Source organism: Nerophis ophidion, linkage group LG05, assembly GCF_033978795.1.
Source record: "Nerophis ophidion isolate RoL-2023_Sa linkage group LG05, RoL_Noph_v1.0, whole genome shotgun sequence".
Lineage (NCBI taxonomy): Eukaryota > Metazoa > Chordata > Actinopteri > Syngnathiformes > Syngnathidae > Nerophis > Nerophis ophidion.
The window spans coordinates 63,846,397-63,866,508 of NC_084615.1; the positions used below are offsets into that span (position 1 = coordinate 63,846,397).

The following is a 20,112-nucleotide window of genomic DNA, read 5'->3' on the forward strand; positions in this document are numbered from 1 at the left end:
TTTTGGAAATCAAATGGTAAATGGGTTATAAATGTATAGCGCTTTTCTACCTTTAAGGTACTCAAAGCGCTTTGACACTATTTCCACATTCACTCACTCACACACATATTTACACACTGATGGCGGGAACTGCCATGCAAGGCCCTAACCACGACCCATCAGGAGCAAGGGTGAAGTGTCTTGCTCAAGGACACAGCAGACGTGACCTGGTTGGTAGAAGCTGGGAATCGAACCAGGAACCCTCACCTGGCTGGCATGGCCACTCTTCCAACCGTGCCACGCCGTCCCTACAATCATGTCGTTTTGTGCCTTCCATGCTTTGAAAATGAAGTGAAGTTAATCATATTTATATAGCGCTTTTCCCTAGACACTCAAAGTGCTTTACATAGTGAAACCATACTTTTGTAGATATATTTAAACCAGTGTGGGTGGGTAAAGTGTCTTGCCCAAGGACACAATGGCAGTGACTAGAATGGCGGAAGCAAGGATCGAACCTGGAACCCTCAAGTTGCTGTTACGGCCGCCCTACCAACCAATCACCCCGCCCAAAATAGTGTGTATTTCTTTGTAATACCACGTCATTCATCTGGAAGCAACGCTGGGCCAACCGCTCGGTTAAACTGTAACGATTGACTATAAAATCAAATTCCTGTTGTCGCATTCCAAACTCTTGCGACCAAAAGTGAGGGTTGAAACATCTGCTTCTTGCTGAGAACAATTGTTTTATAACAATAAAGGCAATATTATTGATTTGTTGTGTAAAATACTGTATGGAATAACACTTTGCCTAGATTGCCTAAAATACACTGTTCATGAAAAAGAGGAAAAGTAAACAATGGAAAATATGCAATCTCCATCCATCCATCCATCCATCCATTTTCAATCTCATCCAAAGACAATAAAGTAGAGTAGATCATGAGACTGTGCACTGCAGTGTTGATTCCATGCAGTACACCAGGGATGTGCGGTCATGGTAGACAGGTGCAACAAAGCCTCACTTATGGGGCGTTGCAGAGATGGTAGAGGAGACATCCAGCAATCTGGGGGTTCCTTGTTCAAATCTATCTTCCGCCAAGCATGGCCGTTGTGTCTGTAGACAAGATACTCCACCCACCTTGCTCCCAGTGCCATGCACACTTGTGTATGGATGTGAATGACTGTTTGGCGGTAGTTAGAGGTTTGGTGGAGGCTGAAGTCGCAAATTGGCACCCAGTGTTTCCATCAGTCTACCCCAAATTTAGCTTAGTTTAAATGTGGAGTGGATGAATCATAAGTTCTTAGTTCTTACTGTACACTCCTTTGTGTGTATGAAAAAACGGTTGTATAAATCTAATCCATTATTATTGTTTTGATGAAAAAACTAAGACAATATTACATACATCCATAAAAGTGGATGCACATGCAAAAGTGCAATATATTTATCTGTACAGTAATCCATTTATTTATAGCTTCACCTTATTGCTCTTTTATCCTGCAATATGACGAGCTAATGCAACACAATTTTGTTCTTATCTGTACTGTAAAGTTCAAATTTGAATGACAATAAAAGGAAGTCAAAGTCTAAGTCTGTCTGTAGGTCTAACTAATAAAAAATCCTTACCTAAATCATAATATACGTTTTAGGCTGTGAAAGTGAATGCAAAGGATTCTATTAAAAACTTGAAAATAATCTGTTTAAAGTCCTCTTAATCAAGATAAAAAAAAACATATCTATCTGTGACTTGTCATTAATAATTACAGGTTTACTATAGACAGATGCAATTAATCGCAATTAATTATTTCAATGGTTTGACAGCCCTAATATTTTTTTATTGTGTTATAAATGTAAATTCTGTATGATTGTTTTATTTTTACATTTTGTTACTGTAAGTATAAAAATATCTGAATTTGCACATTTCATGATGATATTGAGTCCAGAAAACTGACTTGAGACAGCCACTACTATATACTGTATGTTCCAATCTGCTAAGTGCAATGCAATCGTACCAATTTTTGTGCACTGAATCAATACATCCCAGAAACCAGATGAGGCAGTGCCCAGTACTGTATTTGTTTGCTCATTTAAGATCCAAATACCACACGCTAAACAGTGCATACAAAAATTACAAAGGTGTGTACCATTTGTGGACGTGTTATGTGTGATCGACTAACACTGCGTCTGCCATTAAACAAAGTGGTGCAGACCGCCTTATTTGAATAGGGATTTTGCCACAGAGACAGCCGATTATTTTCTGGACATTTATGTTATATCATGCGTCGACCTGTGTGCGATTAGTTGAACCATCAGGACTCATCTATAATCTGTAACACTTTTTCTTAATCGCAATCTAGGCAACAGAAACATATGCACACTGTGCTGTGAATCGCATCACCAATGCATTTGTGTGTATGGAATGACTCAAACACAAGAAAATACATAATGAAACACATATTTATGTTGGAGATGTATTATAATAATCCATCTGTTCATTTCACACCGCTCATAAGATATTTCCTTAAAACCAGTAAAAAAAAAAAAATAAGCCAGCAACAATACAATTATAAAAGAAAATTGCTGAATGGACGATATGTCGAATATTTTATATTTCTGACCATCAAAAAAAAAAAAAAAAACAGACACATATGCGGGACGGAGGATTCACTGTCCATCGTCTGTCTTTGCAGCACAAGCAACTCTTTTCTCATAGCCGTGTGTGCTTGTCAGATGACAAGTACTTTCCAAACGTGCTGAATAAAATGCAAAATAGTGCTCCCAAAACAGTGGTGACTGTTGATAAATCACATTGCGCGTGCTTTTTAATATATTTAAATTTTCTCCTCCCAGTATTTTTGTGTGTTTTGATGATCAGCATATTTTCTGCATATTAATAAAGACAGGGACACAAAATGGATTGCACTCATTATTCTGCTCACTTAACAGACGCAATCCACTTTGCACACATTTACAAAAATCAGCTTTGCAAGCACGACCAAGATGGCGTGTATGTTTTTAGTGCACTGAACACTGAACAGGCTGAACTGGCTGAGGAGGTGGCTGTTTCTGTTTTCCATAAACCTTTTTACACAATGACTTACTGGACTGTAAAATCTACCGCCTGTTTAATGTATTTAATGTACAGTTAAGTGTGACATCATTTTTCTTGCTCATGGGACTCTAAATACAGAACGATCATACTGAGCGGTGCTGTAGCACCTTCAGTCGTCATAAATTGGGGTGGGGTATGTGAGCTACAGTAGCACACTTGCTGCTGTTATACTATAGTTTTTCGCAGAATAAGTCAGCAGCTTTTGTTAAAAAAATTGTATTTGAACAACAAAATAATTTAATAAATATAATTAAATAATGCGCCAAAATGAATGACTCATTAAATAAATTATTGTGACAAATAAGATGGATAATTATATGTACAGGTACAAGCTCAAAAATGTCTCCTAACTGAAATTTTACTGAAAAACATAGAAGGTTATCTGACTTTTAAGATCAAAGTACTGTACATGTATGCAGTACGAGCTTTTATTGGAATTCAGGTTATTCACATACAAATAAAAGGTAAGACCCTAAATGTTTTTATTTTTTATATTTTATTTTTTTTCATTAATGGTAACACTTCAGTATGGGGAACATATTGACCATTAATTAGTTGCTTATTAAAATACCAAATACTTAATTTAGAGTTATTTGGCCAAAAGGGATATTTGGATATAAGGGTTAGGGTTAGGTATACGGTTAGGGTTACTAATAAGCAATAACTCTGAGGTTATTGAGGGAAAGACTGTTAGTTAATGGCTTACTGGTTGTATAATAATGCCATGCAGAAGAAGGCATTAATAAGTACTTAATAATGACTAATTAGGAGCCAATATGTGACTAATTTGAATGTTAATAAGCAACTAATTAATGGTGAGTATGTTCCCCATACTAAAATGTTACCAAATAAATAAATGTGACAATATTTTTTATGAATGTGAATTATTCTTTTCTTTTTCATTATATCCACATATTGAGCAACCTTTATTTCCATTGATGAGAGCATAAGACATAAAGTTAGAAAAAAAAAGCCTCCAATGTGCCTCACCTACCTTGAACCATACCGCATGTCACTGCAGTACACGTTAATATCAACAAAGGTAGAGGTCACCTGAAGATTATGCAAGACAATAAGTGTGGGTGGGTAAAGTCTCTTGCCCAAGGACACAGTGTCATTAATTCAGTGACTGAATATGGAGTTGATTTACCTTTGCAGGTATTTAATGTCTGTTTCACGGTCGATGTGCCCTTGAGTAAGCCACCCGAATGCTGAGAAGTTGCCTGCTGTTGCGGTGTTAAACTCAGTGTTTCTAATTTTTTTTTATTTTTTTTTATAGTTTTCAATACTGACAAACAAGCCCATTCATTTTGATGACATTTCACTTATTTCCATCAGGAGTTTGAAATGTTGAGATTTGAAAACAAATATTGTACAAAACACATTTCGCGGATAAAATAATTGTGTGGTTTTTAGGGTCAGCATACTAGTCCCTGTTCTTGTACGCTTGCTACCGACTCAACTTTAGTCACCCGAAGAAAACACCGCTTTGTGGGCGCGCCTCAATGTGCCGGTGAATAAACGTCCAATTAGAATCTGCAGTGTCTGATGAGACGGGCATGTTAGGCTAAGTCATGAGATCACTTCTCTGCAAACAAATCCATTTATATTAGCTACTGTGTATTTGGTTGCAAATGTGCATATAGTCATAAATAATCCATAAAGCTGCCGGCAGATAAAACTCTACTTGGTCTTCCACATAGATGAGGGTTAACATGAGGGAAATATCATGGCTTATCCTATAAAGACACTTTGATTAGAGACTTGTAAAAGTATTGTATTGCAAAAAAAAATGTGTTTGAGATGAAGAAAATACTATGACAACAATGATTGACACGGAGCTAAATAAAAAAAAAAGACAGACTCTTAGACATGGATGCTTGTAAATTATTGCAGTGTTTAACACAGTAATTCCCAGATCCGTACTAATATGCCCCCATAAGGGACCGAGAGTCGCATGATAGTGAGAACGTTGCTTGTTGATTGAGTTCCACGTAAAAAGTGAAACTCCAAGAATGTGGATCAATCCATCAAAAGTTTATTTATATATGTATTTATATACATACACAATATCGTACAAATGTTAGTGTATTCCAGTAATTGGATTTTCAAGGTAAAACTGGTACATGACATAGCGTGCAACTCAAGGTATGTCAAGCCTATTCTTGATATGATGAATATGATTACGGCTTACAACTTATGACGGCCTTCAGTGATGTTCTACTAAGACTGACCTCAATATATACCTCTTAAAATACTATAATTGATGTCACTACTTGACCACTGCTGGAGAAACACTATCAACAGTGTACAAAACGGCGTATTTTTCGGTGCATTTAAAAGTCAAAAAACTTACGTGGAACTGTCAAAATGAAAATAATTGAAAAAAAAAACAACGCATTAAATGTGAAAAAAATCAATGAATCAAATATTTGAACTCACAATTTGTAGCACCCAACCGACGCCATATATGCCAGTGGTAGCGCTCGTAGTTGGTTGATTCGAGTGGAAGTGGCGGGCAAACCATTTCACCGCCGGGACAACTTAGCAAGCTTCCAGGGTCGGCCAACCTCGTCTCACAAGATTTATCCATCCATCCATTTTCTACAGCTTTTTTCCTTTGGGGATCCTTTTTTTTTTTTTTTCTTTGTCATGAAAAAGGGCCGTTTTTGTCATGAAAAAGGGAGGTTTTTGTGGTTGGTGCACTAATTGTAAGTGTATATTGTGTTTTTTATGTTGATTTAATTAAAGAACCATGGACTAGGACTTGGAGGTGCTGATTCTCATTCCGGTCGCTTCACACTCGGCTGCGAACCGATCCAGCGAGAGCTGAAGATCCCGATCAGATGAAGCCATCAGGACCACATCATCTGCAAAAAGCAGAGACCTAATCCTGCGGTTACCAAACCGGAACCCCTCAACGCCTTGACTGCGCCTAGAAATTCTGTCACCTCCAAGTCCGAGTCCATGGTTCTCGCCCGGAAAAGGGTGGAATGCCATCTCCGGGTTGGGGAGGACACCCTGCCCCAAGTGGAGGAGTTCAAGTACCTAGGAGTCTTGTTCACGAGTGAGGGAAGAGTGGATCGTGAGATCGACAGGCGGATCGGTGCGGCGTCTTCAGTAATGCAGACGTTGTACCGATCCGTTGTGGTGAAGAAGGAGCTGAGACGGAAGGCAAAGCTCTCAATTTACCGGTCGATCTACGTTCCCATCCTCACCTATGGTCATCAGCTTTGGGTCATGACCGAAAGGATAAGATCACGGGTACAAGCGGCCAAAATGAGTTTCCTCCGCCGTGTGGCGGGGCTCTCCCTTAGAGATAGGGTGAGAAGCTCTGCCATCCGGGAGGAACTCAAAGTAAAGCCGCTGCTCCTTCACATCGAGGGGAGCCAGATGAGGTGGTTCGGGCATCTGGTCAGGATGCCACCCGAACGCCTCCCTAGGGAGGTGTTTAGGGCACGTCCAACCGGTAGGAGGCCACGGGGAAGACCCAGGACACGTTGGGAAAACTATGTCTCCCGGCTGGCCTGGGAACGCCTCGGGATCCCCCGGGAAGAGCTAGACGAAGTGGCTGGGGAGAGGGAAGTCTGGGTTTCCCTGCTTAGGCTGTTGCCCCCGCGACCCGACCTCGGATAAGCGGAAGATGATGGATGGATGGATGGATGATTAAAGAAAAAATTTTTATAAAAAATGAATAAAAAATTATTCTGCAGCCTGGTACCGGGCTGTGGCCCGATTGGTAGCGGGCCGCAGAATCATTTTTTATTCATTTTGGGGACCACTGAACTAGGGGACAAAAAATAAATACAGTATTAGCCAGAGGGGATCAATGTTTGTGATTGGCATTTACAGGTATTAATCAATAAAGGCAATCAGCTCCTTTTGCATGAATGTTGGCCAATACTGATCAGAACACAATGGATCGGCGCATCTATAATAAATACATTTGCATTGTTAAATATAATGGCTGTGTACATACGGGCAAAGCATCAGGTAGCTGATCTAAACGCAAGGTGGAGGACAGCATGGATGGGCTGAGAGGAAAGCTGGGGCTGCTGGGATTGCGGCTCTTGCGTCGAGAGCGTCTGGTGGAGTCCCGCCGACTCTCTCTCCCTGGACCGTCTGGTTCCTCTTCAATGACCAGGATCTTGTCGTCACTCAGGTAACGCAGCAGGGAGTTGTCTGAATCTGTGTGGAAGAAATATGGCACCAGTTAGATGATGTACAGGCTAAACAGAACGGAAGAGAGGGAGTGAAACCAAAGACAGTTGCTGATAAGGGAGAACTCAATACGAGAGTGAAACATTGGCCAATTGACCCGAACGGATTAAAAAAAATACAGAAAGGGATACAAGTTCCCCAAAGCTGCATTATCGGGTAGAATATGACTCCACTGCGATGGACATCCTGCTTATCTTTTAGCAAAGATTATAAGGATTTGGACAATACCACGGCTAAATCGGGATTGTGACAGAAAGTCAGAATTTTCTCACTTGTTCGTTATCAAATGCACAAAAAAACTTTACAACTGACAGAAGAAAAAACAATATCCAACCCTGAACTTGTTATTGTGCTTTAATGTTATTCATACACTTTTTGACAGTCGAGTGGAATTGAATACAGATCAAGTGTCAGTGCAAATTGTTCCAATTGGGCACACGGAAATACCTTCATTTCCAGAGCAGGTGGATAAATGCAATACCCTTGCATTTATGGTTGTTTTTAACTATGCCGGATACATACCTACCAGATATGTATCCTAAAACAACCACAGCACCATGAATAACCTGAGGATGGGCTGAAATGTGTTGAGTTGAAGTGGAAGCAAAGCAAGGCACTGTTCCAAACCTGTTAGTTTGTACAGTGTGGGGGTCAGCGTTGCATGTATATATGTGTTAGTAGTATGTGTGTACCTCGGCTCCCTCTCTTGCCCATGCTGGGTTCCTTGGCCTCGGCCATCCAGTTATATTCGGGAGGCATGGAAACAGGTCTGAGGTCACCTAGAACGATCCAACCAGCGATCAGAAAGTCGGTTTAAGGGGCAACTTAGGTAATCGGGTGTTGGCAAGCAGAGACCGAGAGAGTGACTGAGAGACAGCTGGTGGGTGGACAGGTGAGAGGGAGACAAGGTGTGTGCAGGTGAAGGGAATGACATGCATGACAAGGATCATCCGACCCACATTTTAGTTTTAGATTTTCTGTGTGCAGTTTGTTCTCCTAGTGCTAAAATCACTTCGCTCAGTTAGATTACTTGAAGACCGTTAATTGTTATTAACCGTGTGTGAATGTGAGTGATTGTCAGTTCTATGATTTACAGGTGATCAGTCCAGGGTTCACCCTGCCTCTCAATATAAGTCACCTGGGATAAGTCTTCTTCAAAATAAACCAATATATGTATCACGGTACATGTAAATATTTTAAGTTGTGAATCCAGTATGAATTTTGCATTTACTGTAACAGCAAAAATCATTTTAATTTGTTCAGAAAATGTAATCAGATTACGTTGGAATATTTTTGCCAATATGAGTTTTTATACAGTTTGCTCTCCTGTATCTGTAACGTATTCCGGCTGGTGTGGCTGTGCAATAGTACGGCGTGGCGCAGTTGGGAGATTGGCCGTGCGCAACCCGGGGGTCCCTGGTTCAATCCCCACCTAGTACCAACCTCGTCACGTCCGTTGTGTCCTGAGCAAGACACTTCACCCTTGCTCCCGATGGGTGCTGGTTAGCGCCTTGCATGGCAGCTCCCTCCATTAGTGTGTGTGTGAATGGGTGAATGTGGAAGTAGTGTTAAAGCGCTTTGAGTATCTTGAAGGTAGAAAAGTGCTATACAAGTACAACCCATTTACCATTTACATGGTGTAAATCTTCCTCTCAGATTCCTTAATGGCTGCCTTGCAATGTGAGTTGACAGCCCGTGGCTTTTAACTTGCAGGCTTGCGGTGCTCGAGTTAACTTTCAATTAACATAGATATGTGGACGTGAGATTGAGGGATGATCTGCATTGGACATTCAGAAGAAAGTCCGGACATAATTTAAAGCTGGATTTACTAAAGGTTTGCGTGTTTTGAAAGATGTGTAAGCTTCATAGCGCACGCAGAGCTGATCTGGCGTGGCGCAGTGGGAGAGTGGCCGTGCGCAACCCGAGGGTCCCTGGTTCAATCCCCACCTAGTACAAAACCTCTTTGTGTCCTGAGCAAGACGTTTCACCCTTGCTCCTGATGGGTGCTGGTTAGCGCCTTGCATGGCAGCTCCCTCCATCAGTGTGTGAATGTGTGTGTGAATGGGTAAATGTGGAAGTAGTGTCAAAGCGCTTTGAGTACCTTGAAGGTAGAAAAGTGCTATACAAGTACAACCCATTTATCATTTATTTATTTATGTACTAAGTTTGTGCACAGAGGATTGTGTCTCTTAAATGGGGTCACATGATGTTTTTTCCTTGTGGTTGACATAACATGTAATGGTGGTTCTTTGGTCAAAATGTTGCATAGATTACTGTATGTTTTACAAACCATCGTCTAGCCGCTTTCTAACCGTCTTTTCAGGATGTGCTGTTTTGTGGGCCCACCTATTTACGTGCCTGCACTTTGGTTGCGTCTTCTCCCCATCAGCCATGTTGTAGTGTTTAGTGCTTCTATATCAAGTCTACTTACTCTATGAGATAGAACTATACGCTACTTTGTATTAGAAATGGCAACAGCAGAGGATGCATGTGCATGTACGACCCAGTCTGTCCCACAACAATAAGATAGAGCAAAATAAGGAACTTATTGACTACAGTGGCGGACTGGGGCAAAGCTCTTTGGGTAAACCTCTAGCACATAAAGATATATCTGCTGACGTCACAAATTGGAAAAACGTCACAAGTTATGAAAATTCTAAACGGCTCGTTTGGAGGAGGTATGAAGGAAGGCAAGATTGTTTTATAAATATCTCCGCAATGCCTCAATGGTTTGATTCCAAATGTCCGGGACTTATGCAGATCCTATACATAATACACAAAAGCGGGTACTAATACGTAAGAACAGTTTGGTTAATATATTCCCTTTAAATGAGCAACATAGAGACTACAACTCTTTAGGCATATCTGTCTTCATTTACTGTAAATGCAAGATATGTGCTGATTATTAGAACACCCACAATACTGGGAGGACATGTACAAACGTTTGTAAATAAAGGGATTTAGTACTCGTAATGTGATTGATCAAGACTGAAAAGCCGCTGTTTTGTGTCTTTATTTAGCACGTTTCAAAGTATTAACATATTAATATATTTCCTATACAACAAAATGTCTTCCAATGTGCATTTTCCTGCACCTGGATCACTCCAGATGCACCATCACTACACCTGTGCCTCCCAAAGTGCACTTTAAGTGGGCTAAAAATAAGTTCTGTTGCCTAGATGGCACTTTTTTATTGCCCAGAAAAGATTATTCATATTGTATGCATGCACTGCATATTCTACAACATAAAAAATCGGCACAGGTTGGACCGTTGGAGCGTATAATGTCATGAATGTGGAGTGTCTCCATTGGCACACTGAATAGTCCAGTCTGCATCATTTTTGCACTCGTTATCAATTGTACACCCCCACTAATAGTCTGAACACAGTACAAAACTGCCTGTCGTGGCAACAAAATGCTGTTATTAAGCCACGTCAATGGTAAAAAATACAAGTATATCTGCAATTTTGCTCACTGCCTCAAATATAAACATCCTTCCCTTTATATTTGTCAGGTTTGCCACTGCCAGTTTGTTTGTGTTTTAGTTTTTTTCCTCTGTGTGTGTTTAGTATTTCCTGTTTTCAGTTCCTGTCAGCGCTCTTATTTTGTTTGTTTCCTGTTTTTTTCTCTGTGCGCTGTTTCTCCTCAGCTGTGGTGGATTGGCACCTGGCCACACCTGGTGTCAATCAGCCCAATCATATTTGTATTTGCTTTTGTCTTCCAGTCAGTGCTGGATTATTGTCTTGTCGATGTCGCTCTTGTCGATCCTGTCGTTTCGCGCCGTGTCTTGTATTTGCAGTGTAGCGGTAAGCTATATCCGTTAGATGTTTGTAGCTTACTGTTTTTTGTTCCTTGCTTACAGTTTGTTTTGTACTACACGTTATGACTTCTGTTTTCCTACTCGCTACCCGCTAGCTTCCACGCTAGACCCTTTTTGTTTCTTGTCGCTCCTGTCGTGTTGTGCCGTGTCTTGTATTTGCAGCGTAGCAGTAAGCTATATCCGTTAGATGTTTGTAGCTTACTGTTTTTTGTTCCCCGCTTCCAGTTTGTTTTGTACTAGACGTTATGACTTCTGTTTTCCTGCTCGCTACCCACTAGCTTCCACGCTAGACCCTTTTTTTTTCTTGTCGCTCCTGTCATGTCATGCCGTGTCTTGTATTTGCAGCGTAGCGGTAAGCTATATCCGTTTGATGTTTGTAGCTTACTGATTTTTGTTCCCTGCTTCCAGTTTGTTTTGTTCTACACGTTATGACTTCTGTTTTCCCGCTCGCTACCCGCTAGCTTCCACGCTAGACCATTTTTGTTTTTGCAAGCTTCCATGTTAAGCTCCTTTTATTTTCTAGCTCCCATGCTAGCTCCCTTAGTTTGTTATCCGCCTTGTGCGTGCTTTTGGTTGTACCTCTTTTGTTTGTTCTTGTTGTAATATTTTAATTAAATCCTGTTTTCTAATTCAATGCCTGCCTCTGTCTCTGCATCTTGGGGTTCGTCACAAACTAACTTTGACAATATTGCATGTTCCTTTAGTCTAGCGAGCTACGTAGCTGTTGCCAAGGAAACCAATGAGCTCAGCACTTCAGTTATTTGGAGGGCTCAGCATCATTTCAACAATAAGATTCAGCAATTTGGTAACACTGGAAATGTCCACCACAGCAACGAGTCAGGAAGCTAATATGCAAATTTAAGACAAAAAGAATGCGATAGTGTAAACAATTCTGACTAGGGACTTGTGAAACGAATGTAACATGTGACACAGCAAAAATGATATGGCTAAAAAAGTAAAGGCTTTTGACCACTTTCCACATTTTAGGTTGTCAGTGATTGTTACATTTGAGCAGTTTCTGTAAAGTCCCTGCATAGCAGAGGGCAGATTCCTGCTTTCATTGATAGTCCAGACAAGTCCTGTGAATGCATATTAATGCATGTGTTGCAGAGTGACCCTGGCCTTTCACATCATGACGGCCCCTTGAGAATCTCCCACAGGGGAACAGTATGACTTGAAAGCTGTCTGGGACACTGTGAAGGAGGGTCTCAGGCTGAATTTGTCTTTGATTTTGGGACATGACACCCCAGTTGAGGAATGCTTTTCCATTGAGGGCTAAATAAAGCACCATATCCCTTATGTGAAGTTGATGCCAGAAGGGGAAAATTATCCTTCTGCCTCAGAATGTAATGGTTTGTTCCTTGGTCCATGTCCCAACCTTCCAACCAGTTCCATGGACATGGGCCCATTATTTTCAGTGTAATGCTGTATCATGCTGACGGGCAGACAGACGAGCAGCATCAGAAGCCTTATTGGTAGAGATGCTTAACAGCTATCAAGCAAGGGATGAGCACATAATGAGGGAATGTTGAAAACATTTTTGGAGAACATGCTGTTCTACTGAAGATACCAGTTGGGAGCCACTTAAGAAACACCAGCGACATGATTAAATCTGCTTCTTACCATGAGTGGGGGTCTTATCTCTCCTGCGCACGCCCGTATTACGGCCCCTGTCATAGTCAGAGCCCGGGGGTCCATCTCCCTCCAGAAGAGAGAAGTACTGGCCGCTGTCCTGGTCCAGGTAATAGCTGACGGCTTCTGACCCTTTCGAGACGGACTGGGGAGTCACACTGTACCGGCTGATGTCATCGCATGAAATCAAACCCAGCTCTTCTCTGCAGAGCACAGCCCCATGTTAGTCATAGTCAGCAAAGAGGTCAGCATTTGTGTGTCCTAGAGAACAACCTTGGGCTGTATAGTCCGGAGACAGGAGAAAGAATGTAGACGTCCTGGGAATCCATTTTGGACATGCCTAAAGTGCCCCCGGGTGTAGGGGAAGTGCTGGTAGGGCTTGTGGGGACCGGCTGAAAGGAAAGGAATAAAAATGTGTTGTTATAGAGCAGGGGTCACCAACCTTTTTGAAACCAAGAGCTACTTCTTGGGTACTGATTAATGTGAAGGGCTACCAGTTTGATACACACTTAAATAAATTTGCTCAATTTACCTTTAATAAATAAATCCATATATATATATATAAATGGGTATTTCTGTCTGTCATTCTGTTGTACATTTTATTTCCTTTTACCGAAGGTTTTTTGTAGAGAATAAATGATGAAAAAAACACTTAATTGAATGGTTTAAAAAAGGAGAAAACAGGGAAAAAAAAAGGAAAATTAAATTTTGAAACATAGTTTATCTTCAATTTCGACTCTTTAAAATTCAAAATTCATCCGAAAAAAAGAAGAGAAAAACTAGCTAATTTGAATGTTGTTGAAAAAAAAAAGTTTTGGGATGGAACATCATTAGTAATTTTTCCTGATTAAGAGTAATTTTAGAATTTTGATGACATGTTTTAAATAGGTTAAAATCCAATCTGCACTTTGTTAGAATATATAACAAATTGGACCAAGCTATATTTTTAACAAAGACAAATCATTATTTCTTCTAGATTTTCCAGAACAAAAATTTTAAAAGAAATTCAAAAGACTTTGAAATAAGATTTAAATTTGATTCTACAGATTTTCTAGATTTGCCAGAATATTTTTTTTGAATTTTAATCATAATAAGTTTGAAGAAATATTTCACAAATATTTTTCGGCGAAAAAACAGAAGCTAAAATGAAGAATTAAATTAAAATGTATTTATTATTCTTCACAATAAAAAAATAAATGTACTTGAACAATGATTTAAATTGTCACAAAAGAAGAGGAAGGAATCTAAAAGGAATATGTTTTTAAAAATCCTACAATAATTTTTAAGGTTGTATTTTTTCCCTAAAGTTGTCTTTCTGAAAGTTACAAGAAGCAAAGTAGAAAAAAATAAATGAATTTATTTAAACAAGTGAATATTCTGTTGGATTTTCAAATTCTATTTGAGTTTTGTCCGTCTTAGAATCAAAAATGTCAAGCAAAGCGAGACCAGCTTGCTAGTAAATGAACACAATTTAAAAAAACAGAGGCAGCTCACTGGTAAGTGCTGCTATTTGAGCTATTTTTAGAACAGGCCAGCGGGCGACTCATCTGGTCCTTACGGGCTACCTGTGGAGGGGGGCGGGGCGCGTTGTAACCCCTGCTTAAAGCATTAACTGAGAATGGATTATTTTCCAACTTCACAGCACATAAGAAAACTGTGGGAAAAAAACAAAACGAAAATACTCTTTTGTGTCCTTGATGTTCAGCCGGACCTTTCTTTTACAATTGTGAATGACAAAGAATAGAGGCATTTACTATGGATTCTATGTTGTCAAATGTACAGCCCAAGGGCCGGATTAGGCCCGTGAACAGATTGTATCCGGCTCACGGGATGAGTTTGCCAAGTATAAAAATGTACCTGAAATTTTTGAATGAAAGAAACAGCTGTTCTCAATGTGTCCACTGGATGTCACAATAGCAATATTTTGTATCTTTGTAGCTGATGCTACATGTGTTCAAAATAAATCACATGATGCTAGTACATCAGTCGAGGAAAATTATCAACCCTCACAAATAACTCACTCTAATTTGATTTTGATATGATTTGTTTATCTTGATGGATTGGAAATTAACACCAAAGAGTTGACTGATGAACATTATCACAAAATTCATTCAGAAAATATAAATAACAACAAATAAAGATTGAATACTATTAACCGCAACATGTAAGTGTAAAAAAAAAAAAAACATTAGGATTTGTACATTTGTGCTTGTTCTATTTTCAAACAAAGAAAACAATCAGAAGTCGTCTTTATTTTTAAGTTATCGTGCCGTGATTTTACCAGTCGGGCTCACTTCAGAGTAGATTTTTCTCCACGTGGCCCCCAATCTTAAATGAATTTGACAGCCCTGTTCTATAGGCTCTTACTCTGCAGCCTTTCCACATTCACTATTCTATCATTTTGTTTCATGCATCTTCACACACACACACACACACACACACACACACACACACACACACACACACGCACAAACACACACACACACACACACACACACACACACACACACACACACACACACACACACACACACACACACACCAAAGAGTTGACTGATGAACATTATCACAAAATTCATTCAGAAAATATAAATAACAACAAATAAAGATAGAATACTATTAACCGCAACATGTAAGTGTAAAAAAACCCCAACAACATTAGGATTTGTACATTTGTGCTTGTTCTATTTTCAAACAAAGAAAACAATCAGAAGTCGTCTTTATTTTTAAGTTATCGTGCCGTGATTTTACCAGTCGGGCCCACTTCGGAGTAGATTTTTCTCCATGTGGTTTCCAATCTTAAATGAATTTGACAGCCCTGTTCTATTGGCTCTTACTCTGCAGCCTTTCCACATTCACTATTCTATCATTTTGTTTCATGCATCTTCACACACACACACACACACACACACACACACACACACACACACACACACACACACACACACACACACACACTCACACGCTCGCACACATACACAGAGTTCTCCATGTCTGTTTCCACAGCAACCATTGCTCTCACTGAGGCAGAGGAAAGCTAGCGGGGTCTCCTACCTCAGTATGACTCTAGGGCGCGTCATTTGTCAGTGTGTCCTCCATGAGAACAGGATGCCTTGCTGCTTTCATGTACGAATTTTGAATACATCTGAACCGTTTGCCTACTAGATAGATAGATTTTAGTTGATCGTGAGGGAAATTTAAAATGAGGTAACCCTTACTGCAACGGTAGGGGTTATAAATGTGTGCATTTTCTAATTCCTTACCTTAATTCCTTACTTAATTCATTACCCCTTTCACTTTCACAGCTGTCCGAGGTGTACAGCCAGACAGCTTTTTTAAAAGAATGCTGTTGGGAAAAAAAAAACCCAAAAAACATGGGGACGCAATGAAGCAGAGACACGGAAATGGGTCAAAAAGAGAGAAAAAGAGGGGGAGAGTGATGGAGAGGAGAGCGAGGCAGGGAGCTGTGCAGTGAGAGGGAAAATAGTAATTTAGTGATTACAGCCCAGCCTTAGGAAAAGGGGAAGCAGTGCTGGGAGTGCAAGCAGAGAGAGGATGGGACTTCCACAGCAGGTGGCTTTGCAGCGTGTTAAAACATCACTTAAAACATTGGATCCCTGCTGCATTCACTACAAACATATGGAAATGTACTGCATACACCCTATGGGCCATATCACAACTTTAACACTTTGCAGGTTCATACTGTGGGGATGTATAAATGCAGGTCTGGCCAGGTTGGGTGTGACTGGACACCAGGCCCATGGACTGGAGTCAATAAGCTGTCTTAACGCTAATTAGATAATTATCTGGAAAGAACGTCACATTAACGCAATGCTCGTTGCCATTCATAAATTATATAGAGCAGGGGTAGTGAACCTATGGCTCGCGAGCCAGATGTGGCTCTTTTGATGACTGGATCTGGCTCTCGGATAAATCTGAACTGACACTGCTTAACACGATAAGTAATGAATAATTCCACTTGAAATCACAGTGTTCAAAATAATTTTCAAGATATAAAACATTCTCATGCATTTTAATCCATCCATCCATTTTCTACCGCACCTGTTCAAGAAGTTGCGTTAATGGTAAGAAGTTATTTATTTATTATTGGTTAGTGTGGGGCTTGCCCTCCTGGGGGTTCTTCAGACCACCAAGCACCAACATGAGAGCCTGTTTCAGGGTTACAATATTGTTTTATTTTTCATTAAGTCCCTCAGTTGCTTTCCAGCAATTGTCTTTTTCTCTTTCGTTCTCGCTCGCGTTCTGGCTCTAGCTCCAAGCCCGTCTCTCCTCCTGGGTGCTGCTTATAACAAGGCCCAGGTGAGCCATCTACGCACCTGTCGCTGATTTTGAGGCCGGTCCTGGCACACCCCGCTTTGCTGCAGGCCCGAAGGCCACGCCCCCCTCCACAGTTAGCTTCAGAATAACAATTTAATTACAAAGAATAAGATACCTATTATACTCTAGAAATGTTGGTCTTACTTAAAAATGCACGCGTTTAGTTGTGTTCAGTGATAAAAAAAATATTATATGGCTCTTAAGGAAATACATTTTTAAATATTTGGCTTCTTGGCTCTCTCAGCAGAAAAGGTTCCCGTCCCCTGATATAAAGTTACGTGTCCGATTTATGTCTCTGACATGTCTTCCCATTTGTACCAAACTCCCGTCATTGTCTACTCTAAGTTTATTGGTTGTTAAGCTTTTGAATACAAAAATCAAAATGAGGAGCACCGGGACACAGGTCATTAGATTAGTAATATCAGGGCTGTCGAAAAAATTCTGCAACCATTATTGACTTCATGAGCACATTTATTATTCAACAAAAGTCACTGTGAAAGTAAATCAACCGCTCTCCAAAAAAGGGTTTTAAAAATGGGGAAGAACAGCAACAAAGCTAACTTCAAGGGCCCTTCGAATGACAACATTGGCATTTATTTCCCTGTTCTGGACCTAAAATTTACCCCCAAAATAAACACAGCAGTGATTTTAGGCTTGTTCTATAGGGAATTTCAGCACATTTTGGAACATGTTTAACTTTAAAATGTGGGTCGACCTGCATCAGCCTGCTGACTTCAACGACTGTAGACAATTTCATCCATCCATCCATTTTCTACCGCTTGTCCCTTTTGGGGTCGCGAAGGTTGCTGGAGCCTATCTAGGCTGCACATGGGCGGAAGGCGGCGTACACCCTGGACAAGTCGCCATCTCATCACAGGGCTGGAGACAATTTCATATTGCATATTATGGGCCTGATTTACTAAGCTCCAAATACCTCACTCTGTCTAAACAGTGTGTGCAATCAGTAAAAATTGGGTATACTATTAGTGGGCGTGTTGCATGCGATCTGCTAGCACTGCGTGTGCAATTGAAAGGTGGTGCAAAACGCCTTATTTAAATGAGGATTTGGCATGTACCATACGGGGCATCATCACAGCGAAACTCTTGATTTACAGAACATCAATGTTATCATGTTATGTTTCTAAACATGCCAGAGACATATACCACTGTTCATGGATATTTTAGAAGCAGTCATGCAGTTCATCTCTGTTTTTTTTTACCATCGAAGGTGCATGGGAGGGAGGCTGCACTTAATCCGCTCAAGACGGAAAAAATGCATACTTAAAGACGTTTTTTTATATAAGAAATATTTTGAAAAATATATATTTTATGTTGAAAAATACGGAGGTCATTAAACAAATACCAAATGACACCAAAACACAGCAATTAAATGTGTTTTAACAGGTTCCTTAAGTCCTCTGCCAGCCATAAAATTATAAAATGATGTTGCAGAATAGATAATATGTCTAATATTTTTTTATTCCTAAATGTCCAACATGTCAACACACACACAAAGGACGGAGGATTCTCGTCCGTCCATTGTCTGTCTGATTCTGCAGTCGTATGCGGAACTATCAGTTTGCACGTCCTTCTGACATGTGCTAAATAACAAACCGGTGATGAGTATTGATGAATCACATTGCAGGTGCTAAGTAATTATATTTGCATTTCTGCTTCCAGTATTGTGGGCGTTTTGATGATCAGCATACATTTTACATATTAATGAAGACAGAGATGCAAAATGGATGGCAAGCCTTATTCTGCTCACTTAACATACGCAATCCAATTTGCATACAGTCAGTAGATCAGCTTTGCGCGTGGTTTTAGGTTTGCAAGTGTTTTAGATTACACGCAAACCTTTAGTAAATCAGGCCATATGTGTTTAGGTCGCATTTTCATTGCGAATCATTTTATTTCTGCACAAAATTTGACAAACATTGCAAAATTGTTGTTAAGTATTGTACAAGTTTTTGCTACTTTATTCAGGGGACTTTGTGGTTCCTTCTTGAAGCAGACATACCAGTGGCGTGTGACGTGTGTAACTGACCTTTTTTGCCCTTGTGAATGCGTTACTTTCCCTGAGACTTTGAGGCCCCTCTTTAGTTTGGAGCAGGCATACCAGTGGCCATATTATGTAGCTTTAGAGTATTCATATCGTAAACACGAAAGTGTAGGTCCATTCCACACTTGCAATTGGGTACTCAAGTTACGCCGCAGACACGACACTCAAAAATCAGAGATAAATAAGAAAATCTGCTAAAATTATATTTTGTGTCCTCTTCTACTGATGTTTTACTGCTGAAACTGTACCTTTGACTTGAATTTTGTTTGAAAACATGAGAACATAGTGAGATGCTTTATTTCACATTCCCAGCAGCTTTACATATATATACTGTATATAATACAGTATATATACAGTATATATACTTTATACATAGAGTATATATATATAAAAAAAATATATATATATATACATATATATATATATATATATATATATATATTTTGTTTGTTTGTTTTTGTTTGCAATGTTAACCCTATCATTTTGAATTACTCATGTACCAGAGCGACACAAACAGTTATGTGATAAAAATAATACTTTTGGATGCCTTTATCTATGTGGGGAAATAGTGCTCCAGTTCTGTAAATGACATCAGTTATCTGCTCATTACTCAAAAACGAATCGATGTTATGGGAAATGACTGCCGGATTTGTTTTCAAGAGCAACAAATACATGGAGACCTTGGAGGTGAAATTCTGGTCGTCTGGACATTACAGGTCCTTAAGGTTACGTCAAAGGTAAAATTACTAGACTTTTAGTTCTTACAGTGAGAGCGTGAACAGTAGTAGACATCTTAGGGTGTAGGTAAGCCACCAACTAAATTGATGGGGCGCTCACTAAGCCACAATTTGAATATCCCTGCTCTACAATATGTAAGGATACAGCACTGAGAACAGTCCAAAAATGCAATAAATACCTAAATGTTGGTCTTTAACCAGGACAAACCCAATCCA

At 39.9% G+C, this 20,112-nt stretch overlaps 1 protein-coding gene across 7 annotated transcripts in view; it reads right to left on the bottom strand.

The window, feature by feature from the left end:
* si:ch211-26b3.4 (connector enhancer of kinase suppressor of ras 2) overlaps positions 1-20,112 on the bottom strand; it is a 165,074-nt gene that overhangs the window by 34,043 nt on the left and 110,919 nt on the right. For 6 of the 7 annotated variants that reach the window (XM_061901756.1, XM_061901752.1, XM_061901755.1 and 3 more), the window contains exons 10-13: positions 13,033-13,151; positions 12,751-12,962; positions 8,000-8,086; positions 7,066-7,274 (exon numbers count right to left, since the gene is read on the bottom strand). In XM_061901756.1, the coding sequence (XP_061757740.1) occupies positions 7,066-7,274; positions 8,000-8,086; positions 12,751-12,962; positions 13,033-13,151 (627 nt within the window). The remainder of the gene's footprint in view (positions 1-7,065; positions 7,275-7,999; positions 8,087-12,750; positions 12,963-13,032; positions 13,152-20,112) is intronic. The other variant, XM_061901753.1, reaches the window with a different exon arrangement.